At 47.5% G+C, this 19,303-nt stretch overlaps 1 protein-coding gene across 8 annotated transcripts; it reads left to right on the forward strand.

Moving 5' to 3' along the window:
- The first annotated feature begins 181 nt into the window (after nt 1-181).
- On the forward strand, nt 182-17,754 carry LOC137614022 (5'-AMP-activated protein kinase subunit gamma-1-like). 8 transcript variants are annotated; one of them, XM_068343437.1, is made up of 17 exons: nt 182-746; nt 4,080-4,148; nt 4,218-4,414; nt 4,575-4,687; nt 9,441-9,673; nt 12,557-12,605; nt 13,201-13,310; nt 13,380-13,461; nt 13,546-13,604; nt 13,992-14,037; nt 14,114-14,168; nt 14,293-14,419; nt 14,703-14,868; nt 14,957-14,994; nt 15,075-15,221; nt 15,344-15,437; nt 15,557-17,754. In XM_068343437.1, the coding sequence occupies exons 1-17, from the start codon at nt 663-665 to the stop codon at nt 16,387-16,389; spliced, it is 2,502 nt and encodes an 833-aa protein (XP_068199538.1). In that variant the 5' UTR covers nt 182-662; the 3' UTR covers nt 16,390-17,754. The 8 variants fall into 8 exon arrangements, with proteins under 8 accessions (XP_068199538.1, XP_068199536.1, XP_068199537.1 ...); XM_068343435.1 differs by having other exon boundaries at nt 183-746; nt 12,554-12,605; nt 15,557-17,753; XM_068343436.1 differs by having other exon boundaries at nt 183-746; nt 4,221-4,414; nt 12,554-12,605; nt 15,557-17,753.
- Nucleotides 17,755-19,303: the final 1,549 nt, after the last annotated feature.

Consider the following 19,303-nt stretch of genomic DNA (forward strand, 5'->3'; position numbering starts at 1 on the left):
AGGAACTTTGACTTTTATATAAAATCCTCCTGATAATAAACGAGTTGATTGTTATTGACGGGGTTCGCGCCTCAGTGCAGACTAATATCCGGCTGTGCCCAGCATATAGTAGTAGTAGTAGTCGTAATAGTAGTAGTAGTAGTAGTAGTAGTATAATAGTAGTACTAAAGTGACAGTAGCAGTAGTCATAGTAACAGTAGTACTCCCTCTCCAAACCGGAGCGCGCCGTGCTTCGTGCGTAATCAGTGTTCGCGCTGCTGTCGGCGGCGCTGCGCTCCGTCATGGAGCCGCACTCCGCCGCCCCGAGTGTCTGCGGATCCAGCCGCCCCGGTTCTAACTTATAACCGGGACCTGGTAGTTTCGACCCCCGGGAACCGACCGACCCGGAGCCGCGGAGCGGCGGTGGAGGACAGGAACGACCCCCCAGCGTTAAAACACAACTCCGGACCGGGATCACATCATCATCCCAACCCGGTACCGGCAACACTCAGGTAGGACTACAGAGTCCAGGTATCAGGACTACAGAGTCCAGGTATCAGGACTACAGAGTCCAGGTATCAGGACTACAGAGTCCAGGTATCAGGACTACAGAGTCCAGGTATCAGGACTACAGAGGCGCTGAGATAATCTGATAATCGAGTTAGAGGATTTTCGGAGTGGAGATGAGGAGCAACGCAGAAAGAGGAGAAAAGGAGGAGGAGAGGAGCTCCAAGAGGAAGAGGAGACCGCTGAGACTCCACATGCCAGTAAGTCTGTCTGTCTGTCTGTCTGTCTGTCTGTCTGTCTGTCTGTCTGTCTGTCCACCAGCTTGTTTAATGATGCATTTAAGTGTTGATGAGGACTGAAGGATTTTATCGTCGTCTTTAAAACACATCAGGAACTTTGAGTCATAAATAAATAAACGGCCTTAAACACTAAATCAGCTCCAGGTCAGTTCCTACAAGTGTTTACTTCACTGTCTCTCATAAATGTAGGACAACGGAATGTCCGTGATGAGTTCAGGTGCTTCCACAGGCATTACGTTACAGAGGCAAGTGCAGCAGCAGGTGGACAGGAAGTGATGTCATGACTGGAGCTGTTAGTGAGGAGGAGGAGGAGGACGAGGAGGACGAGGAGGAGGAGCACCTGTTGTGTGAGAAAATCCTGACTCTGGATTTTAATCAGCTGAGTCAGCGTCGCTCCATCTGATTGTCACCAAACGCCTCGTGAGCGATGAGAAGAGCTGCTCTGAAGGTTCCCTGGTGAAAACCATGATGATGACGACGATGAAGGTCAGCAGCACGTGGCGTTCCGGCGTTAGCCACGCGGAGCTGCGAGGGTTAAACTGTTGCCTGCGGCTCCAGCTGTTATCAGCTGATGGTAACAACACCACAGGTCAGAGGTCACGCTGGAATGATAACACGCTTTATGACGCGTTTATCTGCAGCTCAGGAATCATTAATCCACCAGGCTTCACGTTCCTGAAGAGGAACCGCCGTCAGGATCAGGGCTGACCCGCCTGTCGCCGCCGCCACGACTCCCCCACAACGCCCCCGCCACGCCCCCACCACGCCCCCAAAGTAGCTGTTGCTGGCTGCTTCAGCTAGCTGCTAGCAGCTGAGCTATCCAAGTGTTTAAGGAGTTAACTGGTCGACTGAACCCTGCAGAATGATGTGTCTGCAGATCAGACTCAATCTGACTTGAGATCAGCTTCAGTCTGATTTCAGATCAGCGCCAGTCCGATTTCAGATCAGCTTCAGTCTGATTTCAGATCAGCTCCAGTCTGACTTGAGATCAGCTTCAGTCTGACTACATCAGACTCTATCTGACCTGAGATGAATGAGAAGAAAATAACCTGATCGCAAAATGCTAACCTCTTAGCGTGGGCTAGTGCCCTGCTAACATGCTAAACGAGTTCAGCATTCCTTTATACTGCTTGGTCACATGATCCATCTGGGACTGAACCCGTGAACCAGTCTGGACTGAACTGGACCTGGAGCTGCTAAAGGGGGTCACAGAAAGCCGATCCCAGGGGCCCCCCCTGGCATTTTTGTGATGATAGTTTGCTTCAGGACCTGCATGAAGGTCAGAGGTCACAGTCAGGCTTGTCTGTAACTATAGAAACTGGGTCAGAAGCCGAGCTAAAGAGCTAAACCAATCCAAACGTTAATAAACAGATTTTTACAAAACAAGAGAAACTAATCATTCATGTCTAGAAGGACGTCATGAATTCACGTTTAGTAAACAACGTCAGCATGAAAACCGTAATCGGTAAACAGGGTTTGTTTACAACAACAAACCGACCACTAGAAACAGGTTCAAACGTAAACACTGGAGGTCACGCCCTCCGTCGTTAGCTTTACAAGCTAACGGCAGCTCAGAGTGACAGAACAGGAAGATAGATGATAAGAGAGGTAGGGGTGGGAGAGGGGGGGGGTAGAGAGCGGTACAAGAGACAGAAGGTGACAGAAGTGTGTCAGAACGGGCGAGCGAGGGAGCGATCAGTGATTTATTGGTTTATTGGATTATTGATCTGTGGATCTGAGCAGCAGAAGGTAAACTCTGTTCTGTTTGTAATCTGTTCAGTTTGATCTATTTCCAAAGTTTGTTTGAATGATTTTACTCCAGTTTGTTGTTTTAATCCAGTTTCTTGTTTTAATCCAGTTTGTTGTTTTAATCCAGTAATCTTCAATTGATTCATTTAAAGTCCAGAAAGACGTTATTTCAGGTGTTTTAGTCAATAGACGGACATGTTTAGAGGCTCCAGGTCTAGAAGGAGGTTTATGTTACTGCAGCACCAGATCACACTGGTTGATCACTGATTGATCACATCGATCAGATTGATTTAGGCTCAGCTGCTGGAAGAGATTAAAATGAAACACGCAGTGAAACAGTCCAGGTTCACGTAGTGAAACAGTCCAGGTTCACGTAGTGAAACAGTCCAGGTTCACGTAGTGAAACAGTCCAGGTTCACGTAGTGAAACAGTCCAGGTTCACGTAGTGAAACAGTCCAGGTTCACGTAGTGAAACAGTCCAGGTTCACGCAGTGAAACAGTCCAGGTTCACGCAGTGAAACAGTCCAGGTTCACGCAGTGAAACAGTCCAGGTTCACGCAGTGAAACAGTCCAGGTTCACGTAGTGAAACAGTCCAGGTTCACGCAGTGAAACAGTCCAGGTTCACGCAGTGAAACAGTCCAGGTTCACACAGTGAAACAGGGTTGAAGTTTTACTTCAGGACTTTATTTGTGTTAAATCTCATTGAAGTTTTCTGATGAGTCACTTATTTGTGTCTTTTGAATAAAACGTTAACGCGAGTCGGGTCACACGGTTCACACTGGTTCACACGGTGAACTACTCGTCTCCGCGTTAACACACTAGTTGTGTCTCTGTTGTGGAGTAATTGTTAATCCTGGGGGTTTGTCGTGGCGCCAGAGGAACATGTGAATTTTCAGATAAACATTAGAACCGCTCGGAGACGTGGGGACGCTCCTCCAGAAATGGATTCACGAGTGAGACCCGAAGAAACTTCAGGAGAAGCTCAGAGAAGAAAATGTTCAGGATGTAAAAGAACATCTGAGACGTGTGTGGGCAGACGCTGCATCCAGATCGGAGCTCAGGTTCCCATGACGACCAGAAATATTCAGCCTCCTGTGAGAAACATAAAGTGATGATGAGTGGGAGGGTAAACCCTCAGCACTGCCTCACAGGAAGACTTCACCTTCTTTTATTGGGTTGTTTCAGCTCAGGCTTTTGATTGGTTGATATCCAAAAACAGGTACTTTTCACCTGCAGGAAGTAGAGCTGGAGCTATGCTATGAAAATAGAAACAAAACTCTGGTCCAATCAGAGGCTCCGGCAACATTCGGACATTCCCTCTGGGTTCGGTTGCAGTCGTGTCGTCGTCTCAGACGTTTTGCTGACTGTCCACTTCTATGTTTACTCTCCTCACTCTCCCATGATGCAACAGGAGAGGCGTGTGGAGCTCAGCACGCGTGAAGCGTCGTGTCGGCGACTTTCCGCTGCCGTGTGCAGTTTGAAAAAAAAACGTGATGGAGAGTCACGCTGTAAGATTAAACGTGTGTGTGTGTGTGTGTGTGTAGGACCTCAGTGTTTTTGCGATGCCCTTCCTGGAGGGAGATTCAGGTCGAGCAGAGCGGGGCGGCAGGAAGGTAATTCAATTTCATTATTAGTTATTTATAATCGGGTCTGAACCGGGTTGTAACGAGTCTTCTGTCCAGCAGGGGGAGCCCCTGTGCCAGTCAGCCAGCCCAACCAGGAGTTTCTTCCATCGGGCTCCGTTCAGCAGGCCCTCGAGCCCCCGCTCGGCTCCGGCCGGGACCTCCAGCTCCAGGATGAGTCCCGGCTCCCCCAAAACCATCTTCCCCTACCAGAGTGGGGCCCCCCAGCAGGATTCCCCCCCCAGATCTCCTCACAGGTACACACACCTACACACACCTACACACACCTACAGCAGAAATAGATCATGACTCTGAGTGTGTGTGTGTGTGTGTGTGTGTGTGTGTGTGTGGTGTGTGTGTGTGTGTGTGTGTGTGTGTGTGTGTGTGTGTGTGTGTGTGTGTGTGTGTGTGTGTCAGGCTGAGTTTCAGTGGGATCTTCAAGTCGTCATCCAGGGATTCAAACCAACAACCCTCGACTTCCCCCGTCAGCATCAAACTGTTCACCCGCATCAGGAGAGACAAGGCCAGAGGTAGAGTTTGAGGCGCTGCTGCCCCCTGCTGGACGAACCCGTGGCTGACGCCATCGAGCCGCCTGATTGGCTGACAGCGCGAGAGCACAACAAAACACGATTACGATTATGGTCGTCCCTCGCTAAATCATAGCCTCGTACTTTGTAAGATTTTTTTTAGTGGAATTATGCAAACTGTTTCAACAGTGCATTGTCTTCTGCGTCCTGATTGAACTGCCGTCAAAATCTACCCAAACTATCGTCACGATCTACAAAACTACCGTCACGATCTGCCCAAACTATCGTCACGATCTACCCAAACTATCGTCACGATCTACCCAAACTATCGTCACAATCTACTCAAACTACCGTCACGATCTGCCCAAACTACCGTCACGATCTACCCAAACTACGGTTGTGATTTACTTGGACTACCATCACAATCTAACTGAAGCACCGTCACGATCTACCCAAAGTATTGCCACAATCTACCCAAACTACCGTCACAATCTACAAATAAAAGTCTGCAGGAGAAGTAAAAGTACTTCCTCTATGTCTTTTTTTTACAGTGCTGTTCAAACCAAACCTTTATTCAATATTTGTATGTTCAATTAGAGAATCTGATAAACGCTGCTTTGCTTGAGGAGTTCAAACATAGACCTGACATCACCAGCCTTTCAGACTCAACTCAGGGCTGCAAGAACCTGCAGGGAACACAAACAATTGCTGTGTTTTGTGTGTCAGACGTGAATCAGACAAATTACAGGGCGAGGATGAGGAGGATGAGGAGGAAGAAGAGTCGAATCCCTTGTGGGACTGACTTCTGTTCTCGTTAGTCACATGACTCACAGCTCGGCCTCTGATTGGTCGGCGAGGAACAAACGGAGGTGAATGTTTGACGGGATGATTCTGGTCGATTTTTGCACCAAAACATTTGAGGAGCATCACGTTGTTTTTGAGTTAGAGCCCGCCCACTGCTTTTCTGATTGGTCGGCAGGGTGACAGTGTGATGTCATTGTGTGTGTGTGTGTGTGTGTGTGTGTGTTTGACAGTGAAGATTATTGCATTAAATGAAGCTTAGAAGTTGCCAGAGGATGAACTTGGCGTCTCTTCAGTTAGCTTTGTTAGCTCGCTCTGCGTCTGCTGTGAAGTGAAGCAGCAGCTTTGTCAGGCTCTGGATGATTCCACCAATCACATTCAGCCTGATGTCATGTGACCTGTCTGTAGCGCCGTCAACATCCAACAGTATCCGGTCATTTGGTTTACATTCAAATAGCTGCAGAGCTAACGATGGCATCAGCCTCAGCTGCACTAAAGCTGCAATGAATAGCTAATATTAGTCCGCTAGCATACCGAGCTAAGGCTAATAATCTCAGCTAGCTGCTTTCAAATATGCAGCTAAATCTCAGTTAGCTACTGATGAAGTAGACACAAAACTAGAGGTGTTAGCGTTACACCTGCTAAACCTTAGCATGCAAGCATGTTAGCATTTAGCGCAAATCCAGCCTCAAATGTCCACTAGCGTAGCTGTGCTAGCTGCTGAGGGGCTGAGGTTTCATTCTGGTCCAGCTTGGGGATGTTTGTGTTTTCATGGCTGTGGGGTCACTTGATTGGTCCGGTGGAGGCGGGGGGGTCTCCAGATGTCAGACGGTTGTGTAAAGCTGGGTAACAGTAGATGTGTGCGCTGGTGGAGTCCTGCTCAGCAAACAGCCCCCCCGCGGCGTTATTATCTGCTCTTAATCTCTGGCTGTGATCCTCAACCAACGACCAAAACACCCGACGGGAGAGAAAGTTACACACACACTGCAAAAAAACCAGGGCACACAGGAATTACAGGCTGAAAACCACACTAGCAGCAGCTAGCAGCAGCTAGCAAGCTTCTGGCCCTCCTCCAATCAGAAGAGGAGATAGATAGATAGATATGGAGCTCCTGCTGTTGGTTCATTGATGAGCGCAGCAAAGATTGATAATCAGTCACTTCCTGTTTTGCTCAGGAGTGTCTCTGTTGTAGTCATGAGGTGTTTGGGTCACAGCTGGCCTGTGATTGGACGGCTCTGGACCGGCCTGTGATTGGACGGCTCTGGAGAGTTTGTCATTTTTTACAGTGTAGGAAAGATGTGGGGGCGTGGCTAAAAGAGAGAACAGAGACTGAAACGCTCTGAAGTTTCAGCCGGACGACAGAAAGAGACAGACAGTCCACTGTCTGTCTGCCCTGAAGACCTGTCTGCCTGCTTTGAGGATTACCTGTCTGTCTACCCTGAGGACTACCTGTCTGTCTGCCCTGAGGACCACTTGTCTGTCTGCCCTGAGGACCTGTCTGTCTGCTCCGAGGACCACTTGTCTGCCTGCCCTAAGGACCTGTCTGTCTGCTCCGAGGACCACTTGTCTGCCTGCCCCGAGGACCTGTCTGTCTGCTCCGAGGACCACTTGTCTGCCTGCCCTAAGGACCTGTCTGTCTGCTCCGAGGACCACTTGTCTGCCTGCCCTGAGGACCTGTCTGTCTGCCCTGAGGACCACTTGTCTGTCTGCTCTGAGGACCTGTCTATCTGTCTTATCTGTCTCTCATCAGGGCTAATGCCACTTTATATTTGAAAGGCTTCTCTCTTTAAATCTATAACATTTTTTATGCTAACACTAACATTAGCCTGCTAATGCATTAGCTAGCGTTAGCGTTATCTTTTAAACAGCATTGCTTGTTTGTTTGTGTTTGTTTATTTAGCTTAAGTTGTTTTTAGCGATGAAGCGTCTGAAGCCGGGGAAGTAGAAGGAGGAGGGCTGGAGCGACTCGATTGGAGGAGCAGAGGAGGAGGAGGAGGAGGAGGAGGAAGGGCGGCAGACATCCAGGACAGACAGACAGGCAGACAGACAGGTGCTGAGGAGGAAGTCCGAACCCTGTGGACGGATGGAGGACGACCAGAAGAGGAGTGAGAGCAGCAGGAAGAAGGAACGCCGGAGGTCCGAGTCCAGCGTGGAGGAGGAGCTAAGGAAAGGGGCGGAGTCAGGCAGGGGGCGGGGCAGGAGGACGTCTGCGTCGTGCGTCATGGCGGAGGACAGGAGGGCGAAGGAGGCCGACAGACGGACGCTACGGCGGCGCTCGGAGCCCTGCGGCGTCCCGTACGCCCAACTACTTCCTGTGTCCAACAGGAAGAGGCGAGACCAGCCGCAGAGAGGGGCGGGGCTCGGTCCGGACAGAAGACAGGGAGACAGGCTGAGGGGGAGGTGGGACCCCATCGACGCGCCGGATGACAGTAAGCACCTGCTGGTCCCACCGGGTCCACCGTGACATAAGTCGTCATCGTCCGTAGCAACCGTTGTCGTCTGTAGCAACCACCGTCAGTCTGCATCCGATCCGTCCGACAAACCAGAACCGCCTGAAGACGACAAAACCGTCCCACGAGGTGTCGTCTGGCGGCGTTTTAAAATTCTACGACAGATTCTGGTGCTGAAAGTCCAGAATGATTTTGAATCAGTGAACTTTATTGACACTGACAGCCTCTGTATTAGAGCGAGCTTTCCTGTTCACCACTAATAATAAAGTCAGACAAACGTCTTTAGTAAATAAAGGGCTTGAAGATGTTTCAGGCGTAAACTATCATTGAGTTCGGAGCGCTGAATGAACTTTCTGTCGTCCTCCTGATGTCTAATTTAATCGGGCGTGGCCGATAGGCGTGGCCGAGAGGCGAGACCGCCCACTGGTGTCCACCACCAGGAGGACTGGTTCCACTGGGAGCTGCCTGAGACTACGATTGGAGCATAATGTCTGCAGGACAGGCAGAATCACCTGGACAAGCTAACATAAGCTAACAGCATAGCACACCTGGAAGGGGCGGGGCTATCTCAGCAACCAGGAAATGATATGTAGTTAATGAGAAATGCATTACGTAGTAATAATTTGTGTCTGAAACTCACGTCTCTCATTAGGAACGACACGGTCACGGTGAAACAGGTTGCAGGTGCATTGTGGGAAATGTAGGATCTAGTGGGAAGGAAAAGCTGCTCAGATCTGGACTTTTCTGCTTCTTAATCCGCCTCATTAGAAGGCAAACATGACGAATGAGTCCAGGCAGGTGTGTGTGTGTGTGTGTGTGTGTGTGTGTGTGTGTGTGTGTGTGTGTGTGAGATTATCTTGTCAGGTTTCCCCCCCATCAGTCGTTCTCTGGTGTTTTTCTCTTCTCTCTCAAACTGAACCTGAAGCTCAGAGAAGCGTCTGTTTTTTTATCTAATGACTGTTTGTTGTGTGTGTGTGTGTGTTCAGCTGTTTCCTGACAACAGTAAACACACACACACACACACACGTGTATACAGCTGCTAAACACAGACCAGTCTTTTTCGGCTCTTGGCGTCAGGAGGCGGAGCCATCAGGGGGCGTGGTCACGTCCCATCCCGATGAATAACCTTTGACTTGTGTCTCCATTTGCGTTGAGACTTTTCTACTATTGTGGTGTTTGATTTACATCATTTGTGTATTTTCTGTGTATGTTACTTATGACTGGCCTCAAGTGGGCCGGACAGGGATGTACAAAGGGCCAGATGTGGCCCCCGGGCCGCAATTTCCCCAAGTTTGCGTTCCATTTGGGTGAACTCGCCTGAATCGGCGACACGACTCCGTCACACACATCAGTCATCATATTGTGTGTGTTGGTATTACAGTATTTCTTTTGTCCTCCAGCAGCTCAAAGTAAATCAAATTTGTCGTGCAGTAACTCCGTCTGTCCTGCAGAGGGAGATGTTTCCTCCTTTTGATTTAATTTAATTCCCTTCTCCTCTCTCCCAGCTCACAGCCTCTCCTCCCCTCCTCCTCTTCCTCCTCCTCCTCGTCAGGAGGAGGTGAATGTTTTCCGTCTGGAGACCTACCTGACGGAGCCGAGGCGTCCGGAGACCAGGAGGCTCCGCTCCTTCTCCACGCCTCCCGAAATGGGACACAGCTCCAATCTGTACCCATCCTCCTTTTCCTCCTCGTGCCTCCCACCACCTCCAGTGGCTCCTCCTCTTCCTGTCAGGAGGCCGGTAAGTGCTTGCGGGCAACTTTTTGTCAATTGATGTTGATAACATAAACAGAGGTTGTTACTAATTAATAATCATGTGACCAGGAACTTCCTGTCTGAGAAATTGGATCAAATAAAGCAGAACATCCCATTTTTAATTTAATCTGAGACGATACACTTCCACCAATCAAATCCACCCCCTGGAGGCTGATCTATGCTCGTCATTACAGTGGAGGCAGACAGGAAATGGATATAACTCCTGTATTGACTGTCTGCCTGCTGAGTTCACTGTTAATTATTCATGCATTAACATGTTGACTCAGCAGTGATTTAAGTTCCAGCTGAGGCATCAAACAAGAATTATTTCTGGCTTCCTTCGATAAAAAAAGCTTCGTTCTGCGTCCAGTTACCGAGAAATGTACCGAGAAAGCCAGGAAAACAAGTGAAACTCTCATCTGTCAGAGCGCAGCGAACCTCGGCTCCGTTCGGCTCCATTCGGCTGCTTCCGCTCGCGCTCGCGCTCCGTTAAGCTGCAGCAGTGCAGGTCAGACGGACGGGAGCGGAAGCCGTGCTTTCAAAATAAGACTTTCAATCGGTCAAGGACTTTCAAAAATGACACTGCCAACTAAAGCAGAGTCAGCAGCATGAAAGTAAAAGAATAAATGAAACCAGCAGCTGAACGGAGGATTCTGTCATAATTCCATCAAAACTTTTACATCTTTCAAATAAAGAAATATATTTAACTTTTAATATATACCTGGTAACGGCTTTATAACTGAAAACTAAACAAACAAAAATTTAATCTCGAGCAAGTCAACATGTTTTACTAAATTAACCTATATTTTTATAGTTTTTCATTGGATACTCTTTCTATAACTTTTATAATTCATTATAAAAGTTATAGGAAATTTTAAGAAACCCATAAATGACTTCTCTTCTCTCAGGGAAAAGTTAAATCTTTTCACCTTGACCTAAAATTAAATACAAATACATTCACACAATTACAGAACTTACTCTTCTTACTTACTCTTTCTACTCCAACATCTATTAAGTAAATATACTTACCTAATATACAGTAATATGACTGATGCAATGCAAATGTAACCGTAGTATATAGAAGTAGTCTATTATATAATAGTTATAGTTTATAACATATTATATGGTATATATACAGTAGTTTATGGTATATCTAAGGATATCTCACAAAAACCTTTTACTCATTGTTGTGGCACATGTCCACTGACGCACCACTTTAAATACAGTACTTCCGGTTGAACCAGATTATTTTAAAGGACAGATATTAGTACTTTTACTTTATAATCTTCACACCTCATTCACCGCTTTCCATTACTTTGTTTAACAAGCTTTGCTGTCAGTGTTTGTAAAACGTATGCTTTTATTGTGAAATCCCAAAACGGAAGTGTGACGTGTTAGCTGTGCTAGCTTGCTGGCTGCCGCGGATCCAGTGATGGCGAACCTGACAGCGAACAGAACCGATCCTTCCCGAAAGAAGACGATCGCGTACCGGCAGCTCGGGTTCCCCCCAGCCTGTCAGACGCACAAGATGGAGCCGTGAGGAGTGAACCGGATCCCGGGTAGAACCGTGAGATCGGCGTCGGTAAAGAAAAAAAAAAAAGCGACGAGGGAAAGGGGCGTTTAATGAACGGCGACTGTCAAGTAGGTGCTCCCGTTAGCCACCGCAAGCTAGCGCCGGCTAGCGTCACGCATTTCATCAGTCGTTCCGCGTCACGCGCATAAATCACTATTAGATGTTCACGTTAGAGATAAAAATGTCAAGATTCAAAAACAACAGATCGCATCCTTCCAAACCTGCGACAACAACAAACACCTGATCGTGAAGTCAGGCTCCTTCAATCGATCCATGTCTGACATCCTGCTTATTCGGTATTAATTATTGATCTATTACACGTTATTATGGAACAACTCATAATAAATTTCTACAGAGGCGGTTCAATCGGTGGGTTACCAATCATTTTCATTGATAAACTACACACCAGCATCACGTAGAGAGAGGTCGTGACATCATCATCATCAGCTTTGATTGATACTCGACAATCGATTGCTTTTCACTCACCGATGCCGGGGCTCCTCGTTCTCACGGAGAAAGAACTTCTGGTGACGTCATGAGGGAGTTCTCCACGCAGCGCGGATTGAGTTTAAAAAGTTAAACTTTATTTCCTGCTCAGGTCGGAAGTTAATTTCTGAAGAATAAAATAAAAGTTGTGTTTCATCTGCGCATGCGCAGGTTCTCATTAATAAAACTCACGGCAGTGACGTCTCCTGGATGCTAAATGTTAGCCTCTTCCGTGTTAAACCGAGGAGTGGAGTGACCCGGATTATCTCCGTAAAACACAAACGAGTTTTTATCTAATCTTTTCTAGTTAATGTCTTCAAACCTCGAGAAAAAAAATTAAAAGTTTAATTTTTAAAACAACTTCTTGCTAGCTCTATGAAACATCCGGCCGGCACGCGCCAGACTCCACAGCCTGACACCCAAGTCTGAACCAATCATCTCCGGAATCTGAAATGACGTCAGAGCACAGCTGGGCGAGGTCAGCCCCGCCCACTACCGAAGTTCAACGAATGCGTCTGAATGCATGTGCGCATGCGCGGACGGCGGCTACCGTTATTTCAACCATGAAATGAGAATTAAATGTAGATTTTTAATGTTCAAACGTTTATGGATTTTTAAGAACTTTTTTTATTCTTGTAAAAAAAATTCAAAATATATTTTCAACGATAATTTACACATCCAAAACCCTACATTTAATTATAAGGCATTTAAGATATGTTTTTATCATTAGCTCGACAGGTTATCCATCTGACGGTGTGTGTGTGTGTGTGTGTGTGTGTGTGTGTGTGTGTGTGTGTGTGTGTTCAGCAGGCGGAGGCTGCAGACGCCATGTCGGAGCAGCCGGACCCCGATGATGCCGGTGAGCCTCACAGGAAGTGTTTTTTGGAAGCCAGGTGTGAACTGTGAGACCTGGAGCTGTGATTGGACGGATTAGATTGGGTGTCGTCAGGTGTTAACTAGCTTTGTGCTGGTGTTGAGTGATCAGCAGCTTCCATCCCGCCCTCCAGACTCCGGCTGACATCCTGTGTGAAGCCGAGTCAGCGACAGCAGTCGACTCCGACCTTCAGCAGTCTGAAACAGAATCCTCTTAAACAGGGAATACAAAGAACGCAAGGGATTATGGGTAGAACAAACATTTCCATTCTGTCCCTGAATCACAGTGAGTCAGTAAAGAAGACCCATGCACTCTCATGCTCCCAGAATGCTTTGCAAGGGGAGGGGGACGGGCATCAGGTGCTCTGTTGTCATGGTAACAGACAGCTTAGAGTCAAGCCAGGTGATCAGGAACACAAACACACGCGTTGTTGTCGTTAACACCCTCATAATAATCTGACGGGCGACCGTTAGGGCTCGCTTTCTTCCAGCGACTCAGCTGACATCACTTCCTGTGAGATAGACAGGAAGTGATGTCGCTGTAGCTCCGATGTTGACGTGTTGTTTGTGTGTTTGCACAGCGTCGGAGGAGTCGGAGCGAGACATCTACATGCGCTTCATGAAGTGTCACAAGTGTTACGACATCATCCCCACCAGCTCCAAGCTGGTGGTGTTCGACACCACGCTGCAGGTGAGGCCCCGCCCACACGGCGTCCGTCCCGTTCACACCTGTCCCGTTCACACCTGTCCCGTGTCTCAGGTGAAGAAGGCGTTCTTCGCTCTGGTGGCCAACGGCGTCAGAGCGGCTCCGCTGTGGGAGAGCAAAAAGCAGAGCTTTGTGGGTAAGACGGCCTGTGACACACACACACACACACACACACACACACACACACACACACACGTCATGAATCTCTTTTTTTTTGCAGGAATGTTGACGATCACTGACTTCATCAACATCCTGACCAGATATTATAAGTCACCAATGGTAAAACACACACACACACAGTCTTTTTGCTAAGCTAAATGCTAACTCTCACTAACTTTCTAAGCTAAGTTTTTCCATTTGTTTCCATCTACATGCTAAACAAGCTAGTTTCCCGCTATTTTTTTTCAGGGTGTCTGTTGCTGGTCATTTCCAGTCTATTCTAAGCTAGCTGTTCCCTATTTACAGCCTTTATTGTAAGATCATAACTCACTTTTGTCCTCTTCCTTCTATAAGCTAAGCTAGGCTAACTTCTCCCCTCTGTTCTCAGTATTCACGCTAAGCTAGGCTAGGCTAGGCTAGCAGCTAGAGTGTTCCGACTCAGGCTGGCGGCTTCCTCCTCTGACAGTTTGAGCGTTTTCAGGTGTGAGTCTGTCTTTCTTCTTCCAGGTCCAGATCTACGAGCTGGAGGAGCACAAAATCGAGACGTGGAGAGGTAACTATGACGCCGCCGGTGAATTCTGTCGATGCGTCCGAAACCCAACCGGCTTGTGTGTTTGACGTGTCGACAGAACTCTACCTGCAGGAGACCTTCAAGCCTCTGGTCCACATCTCACCTGACGCCAGGTGGGTTTAGACTCCATCTAGAGTCAGAGTCACTAAATAATTTATTCGCTGCTGGAAATATCCTGAGAGGAGGAAGAAAAGGAGGGCAGCACTCAGACCTCGCTCCTCTCCCCCCCCCCTCCAGTATATTCGAGGCCGTCTACTCGCTGATCAAGAATAAGATCCACCGCCTGCCGGTCATCGACCCCGTCAGCGGGAACGCGCTCTACATCCTGACGCACAAGAGGATCCTCAAGTTCCTGCAGCTGTTTGTGAGTTCTTAGCTCCGCCCACACTTCCTGAGCCAGCGTGTTTCCTGCCGCTACGCTAAGCTAGCTACATTTCACTCAAAGCTAGCAGCATCACATGATTTCCACCCAAACCTGATTGGTGGAGGTCAACCTGGCAACAGTTTATGTATTTTTGCATAGACAGTGCCCCCTGGTGGTCTGACGGGTTATTACAGCAGTTTTTCAAACCTGGATGATCTGTCACACTGAGTGTGTGTGTGTGTGTGTGTGTGTGTGTGTGTGTGTGTGTGTGTGTGTGTGTCAGGTGTGTGAGATGCCCATGCCGGCCTTCATGAAGCAGACCCTGGAGGAGCTCGCCGTGGGGACGTACGCCAACATCGCCTACATCCACCCGGACACGCCGCTCATCACCGCGCTGTCCGTCTTCACGCACCGCCGCGTTTCCGCCCTCCCCGTGGTCGACCACAACGGTAACCGCCGGCAACCGCCTTTAAATACCTCTCAGCTGCTCGTGACGCCCGTGTGACCGTGGGGTTTGTTGTCGTTTGCGTTTGGCAGGGAAAGTCGTGGACATCTACTCCAAGTTCGACGTCATCGTGAGTAAATGTGACATCGTTGGTATTGCGTTCGCTGTCGGAGGCAGCAGAGGAAACCTGAGTGTCGTCCGTCTGCACAGAACCTGGCGGCGGAGAAGACGTACAACAACCTGGACGTGACGGTGACGCAGGCGCTCCGGCACCGGTCCCAGTACTTTGAGGGAGTCATGAAGTGCAACAAACTGGAAACACTGGAAACCATCGTGGACCGCATCGTGAAGGCAGAGGTGACGGACGGACGGACGTCAGGAACAATCTGGAATCAGATACAAGTTTATTTTATTTCAGACATTTTTTTTAATGCAAGACTATGTTTGTGTGTGTGTGTGTGTGTGTGTGTCTCTCATAGGTTCACAGGCTGGTAGTCGTTGATGAGGAGTCTCGTATCGTCGGTATCGTCTCCCTGTCAGACATCCTGCAGGCTCTGATCCTGATGCCTGCAGGTACACTCTAAATATACCATAGCTAAAGCTAGCATTAGCATGTCTGCAGCTAGCATTAGCACGTCTGCTGCTAATGTTAGCATGTCTGCGTCTGTCCTCACCTTCCTGTCTGCCTGCAGGCCTGGGCAGGAAGGAGTCTCTCCCCTCTCAGCCGATATCTTCGGACTCAGTCGGACCTGAAACCGCCTGTAAACCCGAACCGGACCAGAATCAGGAGCTGGATCCTGTTACAAAGATAGACAACCAGCCTGATCCAGACCAGGACCAGAACCAGGACCAGGGCCAGGAGCTTGAACCAAATGCAGAGACAGAGAGTCGGTCTGAACCAGATCAAGATCAGGATCAAGGATTGGAGACTGGGACAGCGAGAGACAACCAGCCTGAACCAGACCAGGATCAGGAACAGAAACAGGACCAGGACCAGGACCAGGACCAGGATCAGGATCAAGATCAGGATCAGGAACAGAAACAGGACCAGGATCAGGATCAGGATCAGGATCAGGAACAGAAACAGGACCAGGATCAGGATCAGGATCAGGAGCCAGAAAAAGACACAGAAGCACAAACGGTCTGCAGTGATGACACTGACCAGCAGGGGGAGACAGAGGGAGAGAGACATGTGAGACACACAGAGGGTGAGACAGACGGGGAAAAAGAAGAAGAAGAAGAGGGGGAGGAGGAGAAAAGACAGAAAGATATGGAGACTGATCCAGAAAGACAGGTAGAAGAGAGAGAGGGTGAGGAGGAGGGAGAAAAGGAGGAGAGAGAGGACGAGGGAGAAAAGGAGGAGAGAGAGGAAGAAGAGAAAGAAGAGACAGAGGAAGAGGAGGAGAGAGAGGGGGAGGAAGAAAGATTAGAAGGAGAAAAGGAGGAGATCAGTGAAGCAGAGAGAGAAGTGGAGGAGGAGGAAAGTGGGGGTGGGGGAGGTGACCAAGGAGGGGAGGAGGTGTGACAGCATCACCTGGCGTACCTGTGAACTTAACCGCTGCAACGGAATCACGCCACTCACCACAGAAGAAGAAGGACAGGAAGAGGCGGAGTCACAAAGTGCTGACAGGACGCTTACCTACTGGTTGGCTGAGAGGCTCCGGGAGCAGAACAAGTTTTTATTGGCTGTCGCTTGGAGAGCGAGGGGTGGGCGGAGCCAGTTAGAGAATGTTCAGAGGTTTCCTGAGTTCCATGAACGTAAAACGTTACAAACTTTCAGTAAATAGACGAAAACAACAAACACAACGAAGAATTTCATTTAAATTCTGGAAGTTTTCCTCTTCCTGTTGATTTATTGTCACAGGTTTATGCTAGCTGTAGCTCCGTAGCGGGGCTGACGTCACCAAGGAATTATTATCGTATATTCACTAGTATGTCATTATTAGCATCATGTAAACATATTATTCTCATTTATATTATTATAATTAAATGGCATGATGCTAACACGGGGGGGGGGGGGGCGGTAAGTCAGGAAGTAGCTACAGCAAACGTAGCTTAGCATCAGAAGTTTCGATTTATGCAAAGATGCAGCCGACGCTCCTGCAGGAACATTATTAATGGCAGAAACAATCACTTCTTATTGGTTGTGCTCTTTCTGTGATGTCATGAAGGGTGTGTCCATCACGTTGTCATGGTGCCTTCATGTTAGAGAGTTAAATCATTGTTTGAATAGTTTTTATTCCTGACCTCACTGAAACACTATTTATCTGTTGTACCTGAGATTGTCAGATATATAATATTAATATTCCTGTATGTAAAGATTGTATTTAAATTGTTTTATAAAAAAAAGGATTATGACTTTGGTGTAAATTTTTAAATGAATCTGTACAAACGAGATTTTATTGTTAATTGATGTATTTATAGTCTTTAGTTGTGTAACATGAGGTTTTGTAATTCAGTGAGCCTGTAGGGGGCGCTCCAGCTGCACACAGTGGATTGATTTGAAGTGAAATATTAAATTGCTGACTTCAATTGCTCCTGAATGTTTGTGGGAATTCTGGGAAATGCAGTTGTGAAAGCAGAGCAGGAAGTGGAGTCAGAAGCATTGACAGTTGTGAAAACGAGGAGTTATGATGATGAACGGGACGGCGGTGTGTGACGTCATTAATACATCACATGTGGGCGGGGTTTATTTTTAATATCTTTGCGTCCATAAGGCGACACTGCCCCCTAAAGGTTACTGGTGGTTCTGCTTCGTTTTGTCCAGAACATTTCAGGAAATGTACAAATTATGTTGAAACTAAAATTAAAATGAATTCAAATTCAAATTAAAAAATTTAAATGAAACTTTCTCAATGATTCTAATGGACTTGTCGTGTTCAGGATGGCATCACAGCGTCGGATTCTAGCTAACGTCCACCAATGAGTTCACTCAGGAAACACACGGCAGAAGTTTGTAAAATTATTTAACAGTATTTATTGTTTATTTCCATATACAAAAAGATAAAACTGAAATAACCCTTCTTTCTACAGTGATTTCATTTTATTTTTCAGAAACAGGTTGTGTGTGTGTGTGTGTGTGTACTTTTTTGTGTATCAGTGTGTGTGTGTACGCTTGTGTGTGTGTGTGTGTGTGGTAGTCATTCATACAATACTGATCCTGGCACTGGGTTAAGAGAGGAAGATAGAAACAGATTTACATTTTACAAAATAAAGACACAAAACACACACACACACACAAGCAGGAGATTTTGGAGATTTTCTCTACAAACCACCACAGTTACAAAAAAACGTTCATTCCTAAGGAGGATCTTCATCACTGGGAATCAAAAATCTATGTTACACCGATCGATCAATCGATCGTCGCTTCTCCAAAGGAAATAAGAAAATAAAAGAACAGCTTTTAACAGGATACCTGGGGAGGAGGCTTTTATTTTTTTGAGTTATTTCTTCCTGCCTGGACGTGTTCCGTCTGCTCTATTCGTACATATATATTTATATATTTATCTTCAGTCCATAACACACGACGGGTGGTTCTGTTATTTTACAGGGATGGCCCCGCCCCTTGGCTAGGAGGCGGAGTCTTTTTTTTTTTTTATAGCATATTAGTTTTATCAGTAGTACAAGTTTGTCTCTGTGGTCTACAGTTGAGCTACAACAGTGAAACATAAGGTACAAGATTTACATTTCACACCATCATCATAACCATCATCATCATCATCATCATCGTGGTCATCGTCCTTCTGCTGGTACCGGAAAGAGGGCCGCCCCTCAGGTTGGCTGAGATCGTCACCACGAGGTTCGTGTGTCGTTAAAGCCGTTCAAAGATTCAGGAAATCGGAAAAAAAAAGAAAAAATTCGCTTTTGTTTCATCGATAAGTGTCGGGGGGGGGCGTGGCCAAGATTTGAAGCCGCTGACCAATCCGGGACAGCGTGCGGAACGGAGGCGGCCGTCTTTACGCACCTGTTTATTCAGGATAAGAAGGGAGGAAGTCATGTGACTCACGCCGTGCACCCTCTCCCACCCCCGTAACGCCCCCTGGGGCAGAGGAGTCCACAGCAACCCCTTGACAATATGCCTGGGAAACCCCTTACAGCTTCTCTGACCAATAGGAGCCCTGAACATGTGCCTTCTTCGTTGTGTTGACATCCCGTTGCTATGGAGATTTCAGGGTTAAAAATCTGATCTCCAGTCTGTTCGTAAAAAGTTTCTGTTGTTTTCTACAGTTTGGGATAAAATCAGTATAAAAAGAGGGAGGAAGCTGAGGAAGAGGAGGTTTCACACAGTCAAGGGGTCCTTTGTGAGTCCTGACACCACTTCACACAGGTTTACGCTAATATGTGCCACAGAATGCTAAACCGCCGCCGCTGCTCGTCATCGACGACGACCCACGTTTTACTAAAACAAGATTCTTTTTGATGTTCAGAGGAAATCAACT

This window comes from Antennarius striatus, chromosome 20 (genome assembly GCF_040054535.1).
Source record: "Antennarius striatus isolate MH-2024 chromosome 20, ASM4005453v1, whole genome shotgun sequence".
Lineage (NCBI taxonomy): Eukaryota > Metazoa > Chordata > Actinopteri > Lophiiformes > Antennariidae > Antennarius > Antennarius striatus.